This window comes from Bison bison, unplaced genomic scaffold (assembly GCF_000754665.1).
Source record: "Bison bison bison isolate TAMUID 2011002044 unplaced genomic scaffold, Bison_UMD1.0 scf7180017864440, whole genome shotgun sequence".
NCBI lineage: Eukaryota > Metazoa > Chordata > Mammalia > Artiodactyla > Bovidae > Bison > Bison bison.
Genome location: NW_011495002.1, coordinates 269,947 through 290,337, shown reverse-complemented (window position 1 = coordinate 290,337; position 20,391 = coordinate 269,947). Strand labels below are relative to the sequence as shown.

At 39.7% G+C, this 20,391-nt stretch overlaps 1 protein-coding gene across 1 annotated transcript in view; it reads left to right on the top strand.

Moving 5' to 3' along the window:
- DNAH5 (dynein, axonemal, heavy chain 5) overlaps window positions 1-20,391 on the top strand; it is a 332,324-nt gene that overhangs the window by 190,701 nt on the left and 121,232 nt on the right. Inside the window, exons 48-53 of the mRNA XM_010858794.1 lie at window positions 511-645; window positions 9,286-9,408; window positions 9,585-9,798; window positions 11,440-11,663; window positions 14,835-15,033; window positions 18,099-18,271. Of these exons, the coding sequence (XP_010857096.1) occupies window positions 511-645; window positions 9,286-9,408; window positions 9,585-9,798; window positions 11,440-11,663; window positions 14,835-15,033; window positions 18,099-18,271 (1,068 nt within the window). The remainder of the gene's footprint in view (window positions 1-510; window positions 646-9,285; window positions 9,409-9,584; window positions 9,799-11,439; window positions 11,664-14,834; window positions 15,034-18,098; window positions 18,272-20,391) is intronic.

Below are 20,391 nucleotides of genomic sequence, written 5' to 3'. Positions count from 1 at the left end.
ATATGGCGAGAGAGACAGACAGAGAGAGAATGTGAGTTTTGACTTGTTTCTCCAAAGAGAAATCCTCTCTTTTAGTTATTGTACTATTTTGCTAGGGCTTCTGTAACAAAATGCCACAGCCTTGTGGCTTAATCAGCGCACATTTCTTTCTGTACGGTTCTGGAGGCTTGAAGTTCAGGATGAAGGTGTTGGCTGGTTTAGTTTTTCTGGGGACCTCTCTTTCCTGGCTTCTGGGTGGCTGTCTTCTCACTGTGTCCTCCCTCGTCTCTGTGTGTGCATGCCTGTTGCTTCTCTGTGTATCACAATGTCTTCTTCTAAGGCTACCCGTTAGACTGACAAGAGCACACCTCAATAGTCTCATTTTAGCATAATCATCTTTTTCAAGAATCTATCTCCAGACACAGTCACCTTCTGAAGTACTGGGAGTTAGGGCGTCCTCATATCCACAGCTGAGCCCATGACAGTCATCTTATTGTATTTCTTTTATTTCTTTCTCAATTTCTACTGTAGGCGGTGCTGTTAATTGGTGAACAAGGAACAGCCAAGACAGTCATAATCAAAGGATTTATGTCGAAATATGATCCTGAAAGCCACGTGATCAAGAGTCTGAACTTTTCTTCTGCAACCACCCCACTGATGTTTCAGGTACTGGCTCTTGGGTGCTGCTGACTGAGCCCAGGTTTATGATGAGCTTTGGAGGCTTAAATCTCACGACTGTTCTGATGTACCCACTGAACTTCACCTGCAGTTTCACAGCCATTGTAAATCCTCTACTTATATTTTCCAGTATCTTTATTATTCAGATTGAAGAGTTCCTGTGACCCCTTAGTTTTGAAAATTCACTAGAATGACTCACAGAATTCAGGAAAATGTTATGTTTATGATTGTGGTTTTATTATAAAAGATATGAATTGGGATCTGACAAAAGAAGAGATGCATAGGAAAAGGTTTGGGAGGGTCTCGAATGTGAACCCTCTTTGTCACAGGATGTATTTACTCTCCAGGCACATCTGTGTACCTCACCAACCAGGATGCTCACCTGAGCCTCGGTGAACAGAGCAGAGGTTTTATTAAAGTCTTATTACAGAAGTATGATCAGTTGGCTGCATGATTGAAGTCAATCTCCAAGCCCCTTCCCCCTGGGAGATGAGCTGATATGACATGGTTTAAAGCCCTAACACTCTAATCATATGGTTAGTCTTTCTGGCATAAGTGGTCTGAAAGACCCACCATTAGTAACAAAGACATCCTTTTTATTCAGGAAATTCCAAGAATTTAGACTCCCACCTAGGGACCAGGACAAAGGCTAGCCACATTCCTTAGTATATGGCAGGGAGTCGGCACATATTTTTACCAGTACCTCTTGGTGGTATTGGGGCTTCCCAGGTGGCACTAGTGTTAAAGGATCCACCTACCAATGTGGGAGACTCAAGAGACACAGGTTCAGTCCCTGGGTCGGAAAGATCCCCTGGTCGGAAATGGCAACCTACTCCAGTGTTCTTGCCTGGGAAATCGCATGGACAGAGGAGTCTGGTGGGCTACAAAGTCCGTGGGGTCACACTGAGTCAGACATGACTGAGCTGGTATCTTTCTTGGTAATATTTACCCCTCTCAGATGGTAAAGACTTGTGTTTTATATCTCTATAACATGAAATACTTATTCATTTCCTGGAAAAAGGCACACATAATCTAGAAAACATCCTGTTTATTAATATAAAATTCATAAACCATGTAATAAATTTCTAGAAGCATTACCATACTGAGGTATAATAATCAGAAGAGTAATAAAGCAGATTTTCAAAGTATTAGCATCTCTTCTCTAGGAGTTCAGTTGTTGGATTTACAGCTAATAACCTTTAACCCAGATCCTTCCTATCCTTCAGTAAGAAGGGGGTCTCAGCACTTCACTGTTTATTTTTCTGTTCAGAGGCATCTTGGGGTCATCTGCTCTGTTTAGGGCCTGTTTTGACTGCTGAGCATCAGGGCTTCCTAGTAAGCTAGACTCATTAGTTTTAGAAAGCTTTCAATTAGCCCAACTGCTGTAATTAACTTGCTCATGATAATTTTCAGCCATTCATGCTAAACAAGGGGTGATGGAGCTGAGAGCATTTGTCTCCCATTTACTTGGCTCCAAACCGAATTGAAATTGTAGATGAGAAAATAGATATTGTTCATCCCTCTCGTGTTACCACAATGGCACATGTATCAGGGACCCATGTCTGTTGCTGGACAGATTGTTTTCGTCCGAGCTTCCTTTGTTTTCACCATAGGGTCACTTTCACATGTTTTATCCGTAGGAGGACAGGCTCTATGTCCTTTTCTGCTAGGGACTGTCCAGTTAACTTCTGTTGTCTCAGATAAATAATGAATAGCATCCGCCTCACTAACCAATGTATGAAATCTGAGCAAAAATTACATGGTCACCCTATTTTTAGCTAAGGAATTCAGTTAGTCTTTGAAGAGAGATGATTCTTTTTCTTTCTCAAACAAATATTAATATTTTTGCAAGCAATTCACACATATCTTTAAAAATGTGAGTAATACAGAAAATAAGAAGGAAGTGAAAATTTCTTGAGGGAATTTCTGAAAAGATTTGTTTCTTTAAAAAATAATCTTAAAGTGTTTTGAATGCAACAGCCATCTTATAAATGCTGACATAGCAATAAGTTTTGGTTTTTAAAAATGAGAATTCTAGGGCTTCCCTGGTGGTTCAGTGGTTAGGAGAGTGCCTTGCTATGCAGGGGAAAGTGAAAGTTGCTCAGTCGTACTGACTCTGTGCGACCCTATGGACTATACAATCCATGGGAGTTTCCTGGTCAGAATACTGGAGTGGGTTGCCGTTCCCTTCTCCAGGGGATCTTCCCAACCCAGGGATCAAACCCAGGTCTCCTGCATTGAAGGTGGATTCTTTACCAGCTGAGCCACCATTCACTGGACACCAGTTCAATCCCTGGTCTGGGAAGACCCCACATGTTGCTTAGAATGGCTTTCCTCAACTCCATGCCTGTCTATGTGGATGACTGACCATCTGGTTTTTATGGCTAAAATGGCACTGTCCAACTGGAGTTCACCCAAACATCCCATGTGTGTGTGAGCTGGACAGACTACAAGGTCAGAATCTTTGTTTTGGTGCCACTGATGGCTTAAGTTGATGTCATCATGACTATCATTCTGCTATTTCAGAGTCAAGTTGTTGTCTATTCTTAGAGAACAGCATACATCCCATAGTCCAGGCCCTTCCTAGAGATTTCAACTTTTTACCAATAAGCCAGGTTGAAAGAAGTGATTTTTATGGGCGATCATCCATCTAAGTCAATATTTTACGAATTGTGTTTGATTAATACTAATCTTGGGGTTTCCCTAGTCACTCAGTGGTAAAGAATTCACCTGCTAATGCAGGAGATTCAGGTTTGATCCCTGGGTCAGGAAACTACCCCAGAGAGGGAAACTGCAACCCAATCCAGTATGCTTGCCTGGGAAGTACCATGGACAGAGGAACCTGGCAGGCTACAATCCATGGGGTTGCAAAAAATCGGACACAGCTTAGAGACTAGACAACAGCAATACTAATTCTGAGAGTTTTATTTATTTATTTTTTGGCTCATAAATGGATACTTTAGGGATGTAAATAAGAATCTTTTAATGAGCACTGTAAATCAGTCTGAGAGGAGCATTATTTTATGGTATGTGTTTTTTTTTGTTGTTGTTGTTAACTGAATATGAATGAATGAAGACCATGATGGGCAGGAACAAAGACTGAAAAGGCATATTTAGAAACGAGTCTGGAGAAGTGAGCAGGGAGCATCATGGTGTTCCTTGTAAGCCACTAATAAGGAATCATGGGGATACTGAGCAGGATTGCATCACCACTTAGAAAGTTCATTCTGGCTGCTAATGGGAAAGATAGGGCTGTATTCAGAGAGACTCAAGAGGAGATGGTTATAGGATGCATTCAAATTGGGGCTGAGAAGCAGAACGGACAGGACTTGTTTTTGATTGAGTGGATATTGTTGGAAGAGAGGGATAGGAGAGAGAGGAAAAAATTAAAGATGACTCCCGAGTTTCTTATCTTTATTGATCTATGTGTCAAATATTTACTGATAAATATATCATACCAGACACCTTTATAGACACCCAGGAGGCAGTGATGAATAAGATAAACAAGGTGCCTGCACTCCTTTTATTCTAGTGGATGAGACAGACAATATTCCAGTAAATGAATATACCCATTTGATTTTATTAACTGGACTGGGCTTTTATATCACCAGAAGGATGGATGAAGTGGGACAGCAGGTCAAGGAGACCAGGGATTAGGTGGATGGCACAATATTGCAAATATGTTCAGTAACTGATTTCTTTGGGAAACAGCAGAGTCTAGACAAAATTGTAAATCATTCACTAGAGACATTGTCTATAACTTATAAAAAAGTTTCCAGGCCTGACTGGGGGCAGGGTGGGTAATTTACAAGGCTGTGACATTCACTCATTCATATGAGAAAAACAAACAACTGATTTAGAGCATATCATTGTCCAGAGAGGAGGAGATACAGTAAAAAGCAATATTTAAATTATAATAGAACTTAACCACTTTGGAGGGGCTTCCTAGGTGGTGCTAGTGGTAAAGAACCCACCTGCCAATGCAGGAGATGTAAGACGCTTGGGTTCGATCCCAGGGTTGAGAAGATCCCCTGGAGGAAGGCATGGTAACCCACCCACTGTAGTCCATCAGGCTCCTTTGTCCAAGGAGAATTTCATGGACAGAGGAGCCTGGTGGGTTACAGTCCAGGGCTCACAGAGTTGGACATGACTGAGTGACTAACACACATACATCCCTTCTTTATTGGATTTCCTTCCCATTTAGGTCACCACAGAGCACTGAGTAGAGTTCTCTGTGCTATACAGTAGGTTCTCATTAGCTATCCATTTTATACACAGTCGTGTATATATGTCAGTCCCAATCTCCCAACTCATCCCATCTCCCCTTTCCGCATTGGTATCTGTACATTTGTTCTCTACAGAGATGCTTCGTTTATTCCTACAGATTTAGTTTTGTCTTTTGGTGCCTACGTGGATGATACTATCCCAACCTCCATTATACAAAGGGTCCAGCCCTGCTCAGAATCTCCTTATAATCACAGCCAAAGCTAAACAAGGGGACTTCCCTGGTGGTCAGTCCAGCGATGAGGAATCCCCCTTCCAATGCAGGGGACACGGGTGCAATCCCTGGTCAGGGAACTAAGATCCCATATTCTCTGGGGCAACTAAGCCCATGTGCTCTAACTACTGACCCTGCGCTCTAGAGTCCACACTCCACAACTAGAAAAAGCCTGCCATTCACAACGAAGAGCCCGCTCACAATGAAGACCCAGTGCAACCAAAAAAAAAAAAAGCTAAACAGGGCTACTGTCCAAGAGGCTTCTCAGATCTGTGCTCTGAGCTCCACAGGCTTCCATGATCTGAAGACCATTGTCTCCTCATTCAGAAGTCTGCCCACTGGTGTCTGTGCGTGCTCAGTCGCTTCAGTCGTGTCTGACTCTTTGTGACCCCATGGGCTGTAGCCCTCCAGGCTCCTCTGCCCATGGGATTCCCCAGGCAGGAATACTGGAGTGGAGAATACTGCCATTTCCTCCTCCAAACTGGTATCTGTAGCCTGACATGATCTGTTTTGGGGCAGATGCAGTCACACTAAATCACTCCTCTCCCCTCAGAAAGTGGAGGACAACACCCTCTTTTTGCTACATTCTAAGCTCAGATGGTACAGGAGGGAACTGCTCTCTGCTCTATAAAAAAATGTCCTAGCAATGTGGAAAGGAACATTAAAACTGATGGAAGGGGTGTTGGAAGGGGGTAATGGGGACACTGGGGAAGAATCCCAGACTACTGACTATAGCATTACCATTTGCATGGAATGTAGTTTGGAAATCAATCAGTTATTCAAATGTATGTGCTCAGTAAGCTGAATCAGCACCGCAGAGAAAACAGAAAGGGCTTCATGGTTCTCGTGCTCTAGAATCTCAGTCTTAAAGGTCTCATTTCTTTCCCACTGATTCATGATTTAAGTCATGTTAAAGATAAAACACAGGGACTTCCCTGCTCGTCTAGTGGTTAAGACTTTGCCTTCCAATGCAAGGAGTGTGGGTTTGATCCCTGGCTGGGGAGCTTAAGATCACAGATGCCTTGGGGCCAAAAAACATAAGACATAAAACAGAAGCAATATTGCATCAAATTCAATAAGAACTTTAAAAATGGTCCATATAAAAAAACTTAATAAATAAATAAAGATAATGTATAAGAGAAACTGGAGGTATATTGAGGTAAAATGCATTCTCCACTTATCCAAAAAATAGTTTCCTTATTGTATGATGAAGAACTAATCAGTTAAAATGACTGTAACAATCTTTCAAGATATTAAGTTGGTGCAAAAGTAATTGCAGTTTTTGCATTGTTGAAATTTGCCATTTACTATTGGGATGCATCCTTAAATAAATGTGGTTATGTTATACATCATTTTAATGCACACTTCTCACTTTATGTTTTTTTGCTAATGACTTATTGCTGTTTATTTTATATTTATTGTAGATTAGGGAAATGATGTTAAACTAAAAGCAAATTCAAGCGACTTTCTTATTCAAGTTCAAAATGGGTTGTAAAGCAGTGGAGACAACTGGCAACATCAACAGTGCATTTGGCCAAGGAACTGCTAACAGACAGTGCGGTGGTGGTTCAAGAAGTTTTGCAAAGGAGATGAGAGCCTTGAAGATGAGGAGCATAGCGGCCGTCCATCGGAAGGAGACAGCCACCAATTAAGAGAAATCATCAGAGCTGATCCTCTTATAACTACATGAGAAGTTGCTGAAGAACTCAGTGCTGACCATCCTGCAGTCATTTGGCATTTGAAGCAAATTGGAAAGGTGAAAAAACTTGATAAGTGAGTGCTTCATGACCTGACCGCAAATAAAAAAAAAATTATTCTGAAGTGTCATCTTCTCTTATTCTACTCAACAACAGTGAACCATTTTTCAATCAGATTGTGATGTGTGATGAAAAGCGGACTTTATTCGACAACTGACAATGACCAGCTCAGTGGTTGGACTGAGAAGAAGCTCCAGAGCACTTCCCAAAGCCAAACTTGCACCGAAAAATGGTCATGGTCACTGTTAGGTGGTCTGCTGCCAGTCTGATCCCCTACAGCTTTCTGAATCCCAGAGAAACCATTACATTTGAGAAGTATGCTCAGCAAATCGATGAGATGCAGTGAGAATGGCAAGTCCTGCAGCCAGCACTGGTCAGCAGAATGGGCCCAATTCTTCTCCACAACAACGCCAACCACACGTCACACAACTAATGCTTCAAAAGTTGAACACATTGGGCTGCAAAATTTTGCCCCATCCCGCGTATTCACCTAATCTCTCACCAACTGACCACCTAAAAAAAAGTAGTTCTTGAAGTATATTGACAAACATCTTGACAACTTTTTGCAGGGGAAATGCTTCCACAACCAGCAGGAGGCAGGAAATGCTTTCCAAGAGCTTGTCTAATCCCAAAGTACAGACTTTTACCCTACATGAATAAACCAACTTATTTCTCATTGGCAAAAGTGTGTTGATTGTAATGGTTCCTATTTTGATTAATTCAGATGTGTTTGAGCCTAATTATAATGAGTTAAAGGAGAAGGCAATGGCACCCCACTCCAGTACTCTTGCCTGGAAAATCCCATGGATGGAGGAGCCTTGTGGGCTGCAGTCCATGGGGTCGCTAAGAGTCAGACATGACTGAGCAACTTCACCTCACTTCTCTATAATGAGTTAAAATTCACCATCTGAAACCGCAATTAGATTTGCACCAACCTAATACAGCCATGAAATTAGGCCAAGAGAGAAAGGAAAACTTATACAACTGTCCTTGTAAAACTCTCCAGTTTAGCCATTTCAAATTGTAAGTTTCCATCATCATTTTAATACATAATACCAAGGATATGAAAAAATTTCACCATTTTTAAATGGAAAGGTACATAAATATATCACACTCCATCCAATTACAACACAAATTTCCCATGACAATACAATGGCAAGAAGAATTTCATATCCCCTAACATAAAACCATTTAAAGTAATGTACTAGGCTACATTTAGCTCTCCTTTTCAATGAATTTAAGTGGATAAAGCAATTAATAATCTCTTGACAACTCCCTATGGCAGGCTAGATTCTTCCAGATAGTCTCTTGTCCATTGATAAGAACTCATAGGGACATGAAGATTTTATGTCTTGGGGGGGTCTTCTAAGAGCTAAAAACCAAGGATGGAACAAGTGAGGCAACATGGAGTAATAGCCACATACCTACACTTTCTTCCTCTTCATTATGACCCTAGTGTCTTTGAAATAGCAGGACATTACTAGTAAGCTATATATATCATTAGAAAGCTAAATTGTCAAAAGCAAAAACAAAGGAGGGAGAAAAATTCAATAGTTTGTGAACCTAGAAGCTGAGATTTCTTCCTGAATTTGGAATTGCTGCCTGTTGAATAGTCACTGAAAACCGTATCTTTGGATTGGTGTCTCCAACTGCACCTCCCCGCTTAGATGACCTAGAACATAACAACATCAGCATATCCAAACATAGACATCTCTTCCTCATCACACAGTCTGCACCCGCTCCTAGGTGCTCATCACTGGGATTAACACCAGCTGCCTAGCTGCCTCATCCAAATATTTGAATGCTTGCAGGCGTTTCTGAGTTGCTAGTCATGTCTGACTCTGTGTGACCCTATGGACTGTATAGCCTACCAGCCTCCTCTGTCCATGGGGACTCTCCAGGCAAGAATACTTGAGTGAGTTACTATGTCCTCCTCCAAGGGATCTTCCCAACCCAGGGATCAAACCCGGGTCTCCTGCATTGCATGCAGATTCTTTACCTTCTGAGTCACAAGGGAAGCCTGGATATATGTATCTGTGTAGCTAATTCACTTTTCTGCGCAGTAGAAACCAATGCAACACTGTAAAGCAAATATACTCCAATAAAAATGAAAAAAAAATAGAAGTCTCATCTAAAAATTTACCTTGATTACCACTTTATTTACCTCTAAATGAAACCGATTTTCAAAGGTTATAAATGAATGTTATGCAAGAAAATTTAGGTACCTCATTCTCTGTTTTCCAGAATTAGGGACATTTTGGGGTTTTTATGAGTAATTTCTATCATTTCAAACATTTCTGGAATTTTAAAATAATCGACCATGTCTTAGGGGATATTTTCACAGATGTTTCTGTTGACCTTTTCATTTAACAGAGGACAATAGAGAGCTATGTGGATAAACGCATGGGCACCACATATGGCCCTCCAGCAGGAAAGAAGATGACTATCTTCATTGATGATGTGAATATGCCAGTAATCAATGAGTGGGGAGACCAGGTATATCAATCCTGTTGGGCATCTTATTTGCTTAGTTCATCATTGATTTATTTTTTGATGAGTAAATGGTTTTCTGTTTTTTTCAACTTGCAATTCCTGAATTCCAATTAAGTCCGTTATTTAGATCCTGGGATATAAAGGAATGACCTTTTAATTCTGAAAGTTGTCTTTCTTAGGTTACTAATGAGATAGTACGACAGCTGCTGGAACAGAATGGATTTTATAATCTAGAGAAGCCTGGGGAGTTTACCAGCATTGTGGACATCCAGTTTTTAGCAGCTATGATCCATCCTGGGGGTGGACGCAATGATATACCGCAGCGACTCAAGAGGCAGTTCTCGATATTTAACTGCACGCTACCCTCTGATGCTTCTGTGGACAAGATCTTTGGTAAAATGAATGTCAGTGGGGCGTGGAAGGGGAGAATCCCTGCTTGGGTTGCAATGAGAAAATATCCACCCAGAGGTCCACACAGAGGGGAGCACTGAGTGGTTCCCTAGTCTGCTGTCTTTATCACTTTCAAGAGTGTATTTTGTTTGTAAAAGCATTTTTATGTATTTGTTGAGTTGGGTGTCAAGGTAGATCTTTTATACCTATGTATTTCTTTTTGAAAGATATAATTTTATTTATTTACTTTTGGCTGTGCTGGTTCTTTGATGCTTCTCAGGCTCTTTAGTCGAGGAGAGCTTGGGCTATTTTTGTTGCCGTGTGTAGGCTTCTCATTGCGATGGCTTCTCTTATTACAGAGCACGGGCTCTAGGGTGAGTGGACTCTCGGGTGAGTGGGCTTCAGTAGCTGTGGTTCCTGAGCTCTGGAGCACAGACTCAATAGTTGTGACATATGGGCTTAGTTGCTCCAGGGCATGTGAGATCTCCCTAGACCAGGGATTGAGCCCATGTCTCCTGCATTGGCAGGAGGATACTTTACCACTGAGCCACCAGGGAAGCCCCTACCTATGTATTTCTTTAAGATATTGTTGCTAGCTTCTTAAGCCAGGAGGTTAAATATTAAGTGGTCTTAGACATGATGAGATGCCTTCCTCATGGGTACATGTATTTCAGGTCTGGATTGATACAATTCCACACCAGCAGTTTATGTAGCTGATACCTAACCACCCCATGTAATGATTTTAGCCTAAGAAATATCAATAATATCTCTCAGGATGGGGATTAGCCAGAGTCTGATCCTCAGAGTAATTTATAGGGTTGTAAATAAATTATTGATTGATTACATGTGTAGTATGTCAGAAATCATCCAAGAAACACTAGCACAATCGATAACCATATTTATTTAACTGAGTAATGAAAATGAGTTTAGAAACTGATTATGGAATCTTTTCAGAGAAAGAGTGTAAAGTTATGCATGCGTTCGTGTTAGGTATTAATTTACCATCGCTGAAATTGAGACTGAGGAAAAACTAATTAGGATTACCCTAATTAACTTCTGGCAGACTAGAAGGTCTTCTTAGCGCCCTAGGGTAGTGGAGTTGGCAATATCTGCCTTCAGTCACAGCAGTGGGCAGAGGCTTGAAACCAATGACACCAGACCTATCTAAACTCGGGAGAAGTAAATGGACCAGAATGAATGACTATTATCACTTTTAATTATCCTTTTTGGCCTGGAAAATTTTGCCTATAAAGTAAATAAAAATATATTATAATGCATGGAATGGCAACAAAAGAATGAATTAATAATCTTAGAAGATTCGTGAGACCTTTCTTTTTCTTATCTGTCCAATGCAACTTTATATATTCATCATTGTTACCCATTTAATAATACTGAATTAGTTCAGCTAGAGTTTTCAGCAGCATTTCTTAATCAGCTTTTCAGTATTTGAATGCTAACTCACTTGAATCTATACCTACTTTTTAGGTTTAACCCCCCTCCCAAATTAATTAATCAAAATTTCTTTAATATGTGGTTAACTATTAAAATGTGTCCTTGTATTTATATTCTACATTACGTTTTTCATTTTAATTTAGTTGATTTGAACTGTCAGTCAAAATGTTGCGACTTTTTTTCCTCTTTCAGGTGTGATTGGGGTAGGTTATTACTGTACCCAGAGGGGTTTCTCAGAAGAAGTGAGAGATTGGGTGACGAAGTTGGTGCCCCTGACACGTCGACTATGGCAAATGACTAAGATTAAAATGCTCCCAACCCCTGCAAAATTCCATTACGTTTTTAACCTTCGAGATCTTTCTAGGATCTGGCAGGGAATGCTGAACACTACTCCAGAGGTTATCAAAGAACCAGACGTAAGTGATGCGTAAGAAAGTAGAACAAGTAACTTTGTTATTTATTATAAACTCTAAATATTCTTAGTAATGTAATTTTTATGGGCATGAAAATATTTTGAGATGTTTTAGCATGGATATTTTTTTCTTTTGTGGCTTTTTACTAATGTAAAGGGAAAGTATGCCAAATGTTTTTCTTTAAAAATTCCAATTAAATTTGGTTTATGTTTAAGGAGACAGTGTATACTATTATTTTCTAATGAGTAGAATAAAAGGTAAAATTAATTTTGTTTTTCATCATAATTTTCTCATACTAAACAATGGCAAAAATGCCTGTTGATTTTATTATGTCTGTCTTCACATTATAAACTTCACATTATAAACCTGATCTTTAACTTTAAAAAGTAACTATCTTTTTTTAAATTTTAATTGGAAGCTAATTACTTTACAATATTGTATTGGTTAATTATCATTGATTATCAGTGAATCAATGATAAATATACATAGATCCCCTCCCTCTTGGGCCTTCCTCCCACCCCCTCAACCCACCCCTCTGGCTCATCTCAGCCCCAGGCTGGGCCCCTTGGGTTACACAGCAGCTTCCCATTAGCATCTGTTTCACATATAGAGTATACATTTCAGTGTTACTCTCCCAGTTTTCCTCACCTCTCCTTCCCCTGCTGTGCCCACAAGCCCATTCTCTGTGTCTGCGATTCTGTTCCTGGCCTGCAAATAGGTTCATCAGCACCATTTTTCTAGATTCCATATGTATAGTGGTACATGTATGCAATGGAATATTACTCGGCCATAAAAGGGACAACTTTGAATCAGTTGAACTGACTGAACGAATTTGAGTTAGTTGAACCTAGAGCCTGATATCCAGTGTGAAATAAGAGAAAAACAAGTATCATATATTAATGCACATATATGGAGTCTAGTAATTATAAATGAACTTTTCAAATTGAGGGATGAAACCACTTTTTTTTGTTAGCCATCCATGATCTTTCTTTTCCATATAACTTGATGCACTAAAAGAATTACAAATATTGGTAAAACTGAAAAGAGGCAGAAGAGTAGAAATTTCATTTGACAGAAAAATGAGCATTTGTACAGACACTCAAATATAACAGTTTCTAGCACTATAAGAATTCTCTTTGGACTAAAAGGAAATTCTAGTGTGTAAAAATCAGTATGTATGTAATATGTAAAATTGCAAGGTATATAGTATGTAAAAATGCAGTACCTTTTTTTTTTTTTTTTTTCGCTGAAGGGCCTATGTGCTTAGGCTAAGACAACACCAGCCTCTTTTTCAGACTTTGATGGTACTGAGGTGGAAGTTAAGCAAATAGGTTTTAGGGACTTCTCCACATAAATGCAGAGAGACAGTTGAAATGTCAGTCAAACTGTCACAAGCAAATCAAGTGTGGATGGTAAGAAAAACCCAGCTTTACCCCACATAGTCACAAAGTAGGTAAGCTCACTGGCTGACTCCAAGACAAGACATTTTGGGGAAAACTCACTCTCCTTGTTACAGAGAATTGGGAGTCATTTTAGCAGTAGTGAACATGTAATTTAATTTTTTCCCTCCAAGTTATTGACAAATTAATGGCATCATGGAATGCTGCTTTGCTGTACTCAGTCGTGTTTGACTCTTTGAGACCTCACGCACTGTAGCTCACCAGGTTCCTCTGTTTGTGGAATTTCCCAGGCAAAAATACTGTAGCAGATTGCCATTTCCTGCTCCAGGGGTTTCTTCCCAATTCAGAGATTGAACTCATGTCTCTTGCGTCTCCTGCATCGGCAGGCGAGCTCTTTACCACTGTACCACCAATATTACTTTTTAAGTACCTATTTTTTTGGCGCTGATTTTAAATCAGCATTAACAGTTCCAGCAATTGGTTTGTCATGAACTTTTGTCTTAACCATGTCATTAAATATATTTCACTAAGCTTTTATTTCCTGGCAACCAAAGAGCATTTGATCATTAGTAATATAATGGCTTCCCTGGTGGCTCAGACAGTTAAGAATCTGCCTGCAATGTGAGAGACCCGGCTTTGATCACTGTGTCGGGAAGATCCCCTGGCAAAGCGAATGGCAACCCACTCCAGTATTCTTGCCTGGAGAATACCATGGACAGAGGAGCCTGGCAGGCTACAGTCCATGGGGTTGCAAAGAGTTGGACACGACTGAGTGACTAACACTTTCACAATATAATAACTTAAAAACCTTCTATCTTGCAAAAATGTTACCAAATTAAGAAATTTGCACCAGTCTTTCATATCAAATAAGATGCTTAGACAAACTTTGTTATTCTTGCTATCAGAACAGCTGTATTGAACAATTAATTCTCTCAACTTCCAGTTAACTTTGGGCCCTGGAGTATCTAGATGAGGTGACAGATAACCCAGATTTTTTTTGTAAATTTTCTCCACAATGTGTTAAGTAAATGTATCTTTGTAATTATCTCAGTTGCAGGCACGAGAGTTGTTTATACACAACTTTTACACTATGCTCTGTCCATAATGTAGATGTCTTATCCAAACAGACTAATTTGATCAGAAACATAAAACTTTTATGTAGAATATTAGTTTGTTGGTCATTCAGAATGAATTAGTATTTTATCTAGGAATGGTTTTGTTTTAATTTAAGGGCTGAAAATGAATACTTTTTATTTACTATCTGGAGAAGAAAATGGCAACCCACTCCAGTATTCTTGCTTCGGAAGGTCCATGGTCAGAGGAGCCTGGTGGGCTACAGTCCATGGAGTTGCAGTCACAGACACGACTGAGTGACTGAACACAGATGAGACCAATTTGAAATGAAGCTCAGTATATTTTAACTTTTTATTTTATCTATTTTTTAACAGGACAGTTATATTCATGGACAATTTTGTATCCTAAGACTGTGCATTCCTGTACAAATGCCAGTAACGTCCCCCACATCATTTTTGCACCCAAAAATGTCCTTTTTTGGTGATCACATACCAAATGAAAACCATTATTCCAGGATTTTTTTCTAAGGTGCTCCCAAACCTGTTGCTCACCTTAAAAGGAAACCAGTAATGTTAGCCTTAACTTTAAAAAATGTCACATTCTAAATCAGGAAGGAGGGTCCTCTATGATACTGCCCACTTGAATTTCCAACTCTGACATAACAGGAATTAATAATGCATTTAAATGATGCTTTTGACAGGAACTGTTAAGGCTGTGGAAGCATGAGTGTAAACGAGTTATTGCTGATCGCTTCACGGCATCTGATGACGTGACCTGGTTTGATAAGACTTTAGTCAGCTTGGTGGAGGAGGAGTTTGGTGAAAAGAAAAAACTCTTGGTGGATTGCGGAACTGACACTTACTTTGTGGATTTCTTGAGGGATGCACCTGAAGCTACAGGTAAACTATTGAAGCAGAATTTGAAATCCTCCAAAGGGATATCCTTTGCCAAGTGACAACCTGATGCGAAGGGACGACTTGTTGGAAAAGACCCTGATGTTGGGAAAGATTGAAGGCAATAGGAGAAGGGGACGGCAGAGGGTGAGATGCTTAGATAACATCACTGACTCAATGGACATGAATTTGAGCAGTCTCGGGGAGATAGTGGAGGACAAAGGAGCCTGGCATGCTGCTGTCCATGGGTCACAGAGAGTCGAACACGACTTAGCGACTGAACAACAGCAAAGGGGATATCTGATGACAGAGGTTTAGTTCAGGGATGTTGAATTTCTGTCTAGTGAACTTTGCTGAAACAAGCCTGAGGCATAGTAGGTGCTCAATAAATATAGAACGCATGTTGTTGCAAATTTCCTCCACAATGTGTTAAGTAATGTATCTTTGTAATCTTTGATTAAGAGTAACCATTTTGTTACTTCATGGGAAATAGATGGGGAAATAGTGAAAACAGTGCCAGACTTTATTTTTTTGGGCTCCAAAATCACTGCAGATGGTGACTGCAGCCATGAAATTAAAAGACGCTTAACTCCTTGGAAGAAAAGTTATGACCAACCTAGATAGCATGTTGAAAAGCAGAGACATTACTTTGCCAACAAAGGTCCGTCTAGTCAAGGCTATGGTTTTGCCAGTGGTCACATATGGATGTGAGAATTGGACTGTGAAGAAAACTGAGTGCCAAAGAATTGATGCTTTTGAACTGTGGTGTTGGAGAAGACTCTTGAGAGTCCCTTGGACTGCAAGGAGATCCAACCAGTCCATTCTGAAGGAGATCAGCCCTGGGATTTCTTTGGAAGGAATGATGCTAAAGCTGAAACTCCAGTACTTTGGCCACCTGATTCGAAGAGTTGACTCATTGGAAAAGACTCTGATGCTGGGAGGGATTGGGGGCAAGAGGAGAAGGGGACGACAGAGGATGAGATGGCTGGATGGCATCACTGACTCGATGGACGTGAGTCTGAGTGAACTCCGGGAGATGGTGATGGACAGGGAGGCCTGGCGTGCTGCGATTCATGGGGTCGCAAAGAGTCGGACACGACTGAGTGACTGAACTGAACCGGACTGAACCATTTTGTACATGTTAGCCTTGGTTATAAAGGTTGAGTTGGGAGGCAGGGTAGAGCAGAAGACAGTGGACAAGGCTTACAGCTGGTGTATAGAGGTAGATTTGAGAAATGGGTCTCCTGAACCTTAGCTGGGCAAGCTTCTGAACTTTCTTGAATCTCCTGCCTCTACTTTTATAAAAATGGAAATATTAAAATATACATCCTGGGTCCTGTGGGGATAAATGAGATGGTGTCTGTAGATGGCTTGGGCAGTCTGTGTCTTGTACTCACTGTGAGAGGAAATATAGCAAAACTATGATTATTCCTTGAGTATTCCCAGGTGTTGAAAATAAAAAGGAAACCCTCACATTCCCTGAGAGGGCCATTAAATATAATTAGAGGTGGGTGATGGGGAGGCAAGATTTTGTGGTTATGGTTCTGTGAAAAACTGAGATATACTGTATTATTTTTTATGAAAGAAGTGGTGCTCCAGTTAATTTCTTTCCTCAGAAATAACTGAGCTTAAGTAGAATATTTTTCTTTCATTTAGAAACCTCTTCTAATACTGAGGATGAATATTAAGTTAGTTTTCATATTCAAAAAGGCATGTTTAAGCACTTGCTATTTATATCTGTTAAATGGTTGAAAATGACTAGGCAGCCCCTTACTAGATTTGATAAGGATGTATGTGATCTGTCAAGTTTCTGAGTAACAGTTGAAAAGGATGTTTATTGCTGGCTATGCAGTTGGACAGATCTTTTCAGAGAAAGAAGCTGATACAGTTTATTTTAAATCAGGTCACACATATCCAAAAATCATGTAAAGGTAGGAGCGTTATAAGGTGATTAGAATTTATGTGTTTTATTTCCTCTAATTCAGAAGGATAAGTAATTGTGTGTCTGAGGTGCAGGGTACAACTCCAGCATTTTGGGGTGGGCCTTGGGGGTTTGGGTGGGGGTGGGGTGATTGAGGCTAGAGGCAAATACAGAAACTTTTGTGTCTCCAGCACACTTTGTTTCTCAAAGCTTGAATGGAACATTTATGAAATAACGAAGTGCCTACTGAAATTCAGTTAGAGAGAGCTTTGCAAATAGACCAACCTTATTATGCTAAATCAATTTCCTTGCTTTGTCATAAAAAGGTTAATATAGTTTGTATTAGGACAGGGTCAATTGAAAGTAATTATGTACTACTAGATTTGGACGACTCACTCTTCTAATACTCAGTGAATTTCTTACTTGTTATTAGTATATTCAACTAATGTTAACTGATAGTGAATTTATATATGCCAAATTTAGCTCTTTCTTTGGCATTATGCTTTATAATCATGGTTGGAAAAGTGTTAAGCTGATACATGTCTCTAACTTTTAAAATAGTTGATTTAATAATTTTCCCAGTGAAATAATTCAGTGTTTAAATTTTTTTAACACACACACAAATTTTTTTTAACAACAAAAATAATTTTTTTCTGTTTTCTCTCAAAATTCACTTCTATCCTCACTATTAACTTAAAATTTCCAATCATAAAAATTTTCTAAGCAGATGCAGTGACCTTTTTCTTTTTATTCTTATTAAAAACTCATTTAATTCTCTCTTTTGTGGATTTTGACATTAAATCCCTACTTTTTCGATCTTCATTTTGACCATTAAGTGAGTATTTCTGGGAAGATCCTTGAAATGCCAATGGTCTATTATGAATATAAATGAAATTCAATGTATGTGACATTATTTGAAATTGACCCTTTGTAGACAAGAAAGAATTAAGACTGTGTATGATCACAAAAGTTCTAATGCTTTGACTATTGTTTGCTTTCTTTTCTAAAAATATATACTCTGGCTTTTAGGTAAAAATCAGTATTATTCAGTGCTAAATTGTAAAGCTATGAGTGTACTAAGTTAGGTTGAAGAAGTGGTAAAGTCCAGTGATTTGGAGAAACTTAGTTGATTTTTCTTTCCTAACCCCAGGTGAAACATCTGAGGAGGCTGATGCTGAGATGCCCAAAATTTATGAGCCTGTTGAATCTTTTGATCACCTGAAGGAGCGTTTGAATATGTTCTTGCAGCTCTATAACGAAAGCATCCGTGGTGCAGGCGTGGACTTGGTGTTCTTTGCAGATGCCATGGTCCACTTGGTCAAGGTCAGTGGCCACGCCCAGTAGCACCTCCCCAGAGTGACAGACACTTGCCTTTACACCAGACTTTTCCCCCTCCTCTTCAATTTTCCTCTTCTAGGAGAAAGTTCAGTTTAAAAATAAACTCAATGCTCTATTCCAATTTAATTTCTGAACTGAATGCAACATGTCACACCTATAGGTTTAAAATCAGAGCGTGTGTACTTCAAATGTGTGATATGATAATTTTATTCAGTGTTGCTATACTGCTTCCAACTCAATGTTTTCACTCCATAGAATGAATGTGGTTGACATCTGAGTCAGAAGCACAGGCACAAAGCCTGCTTCTATTTTGCATCCTGCTAAGGAGAATGGTAAAAAGTGGGGCATTCATTTTGAGGACATTATACTAAGTGAAATAAGCCAGTCACAAAACCTCAAATACCGTTTGAGTCCACTTCTACCGTACCTAGGGTAGAAAATTGAGAGACAGAAAGAGTGATGGTTGGTAGCAGCCAAGGGAAGGAGAATGAGTTGTGTTTAATGGTACAGAATTTCATTTTTGCAAGATGGAAAGTTTTGGAGATGGATGTTGGTGGTTGCACAACAATATGAAGGTACTTAATGGGATTGGACTATGCCTTTAAAAATGGTTTGGATGGGAAACTTTATGTTGCTTGTATTTCACCACAATTGGAAATAGTAATTAACAATAATGCATAGATAATTGACTTTCAGCTGGGATGAAAATTCTGTTAAATGATACCCACCAGGAAAGTAAAGTTTCCTCTCTACTCTATCATGAGTCATTTAGGTTTCCAATCACTGTAATGATGGATATGATGGATTCTCAAAGGATAGAAATAAAAGATATTTACTTGACCTAATTTATGGGTGGTGGGAGATAATGCTGTTAAAACCCTGTTGATACTCTCACTTTGTTGATGTCAATTATTTTTTTAGAATACATCCTTTTCATTAGAAAGAAGCCAGTTTGGGGCTGTCTTCCATTTCTTAGGCTTATCCATGAGGAACGACCTCATAATTACAAATTGTCACCTCTAATAATTATAAAATCTTAGAATTGGAGACAATTTCAGAGGTTATCTAGTCAGTTCTCGCTCTGAAAAATTAAGGAGTGTGAGGAAGGCATTTCTATAAGGCTGGACTAAGTCAGGGAGAAGAACAACAATGAGTAAGTCCTGGGGTTGGATGTCCCCAGCATGAGGACACTTAGCTTGGAAACTTTGAATTCTCAGAATCTGAGACATCTCTATTGAATTATGAGTACAAATGTTCTTCCAAAACCAAATATAAATAACATTTTGAAATTAGTTCCTAGTTTATAATTGAGTTAAATGTTTCAGGAAGAATAGAGGTACTCTCATATTTAGTTATTGAAAGGAAGAAGCCAAAGAATAACATTTTCTAAGTAAATAATATTAAAGGCAACTTCCTGACTAGGTATCTATTGGAGACAAAATCTGATTGGCTTTGGGGTTCCACAATAGCTAGAAATGAAGTTATTTATGTTAATCTTTTGCTTGAGGAAGTTCTCTAGAACTTTCCTTTTTCTGGGTTTTACAGCACAAGTGTGTGTTAGTCGCTTAGTCACGTTCAACACTTTGTGACTTCACGGGCTGTAACCACCAAGCTCCTCTGTCCGTGGGATTCTCTAGGCAAGAAGACTGGAGTTGCTCTTTCCTTCTCCAGGGGATCTTCTCGACCCCAGAACTGAACCCAGGTCTCCTGCTTTGCAGGCAGATTCCTTACTGTCTGAGCCACCAGGGAAGCCCACAGATAAAGCATCTCCTCACTTTGTTTGGGTGTCACACTCAAGGCGTGTGTGCCGTAGCCCGTGTCCTGCACTGTGTTTTCCCCTCACCCTCAGCCTCTAGCATGCCTCCTCTGGGATTAGCCAAAGAATCTGTGATTGGAGTTTTTGAGCTAAAATGCCTTATTTCTCACGGTTTTCTAGGCCCACTCTCTCACCTACACTCTCGTTTTCTGTGTACCGTTATATCCAAACTCTGGCATGTGAGTGTGAGCCTTGAAATATGTAACTTAGCTATAAAGCATGATAGAAGCCAAGGGACAGGACTGAAGATGAAAACTGCAGCAACACAGGATGTGGTCTGAAGCCAAGT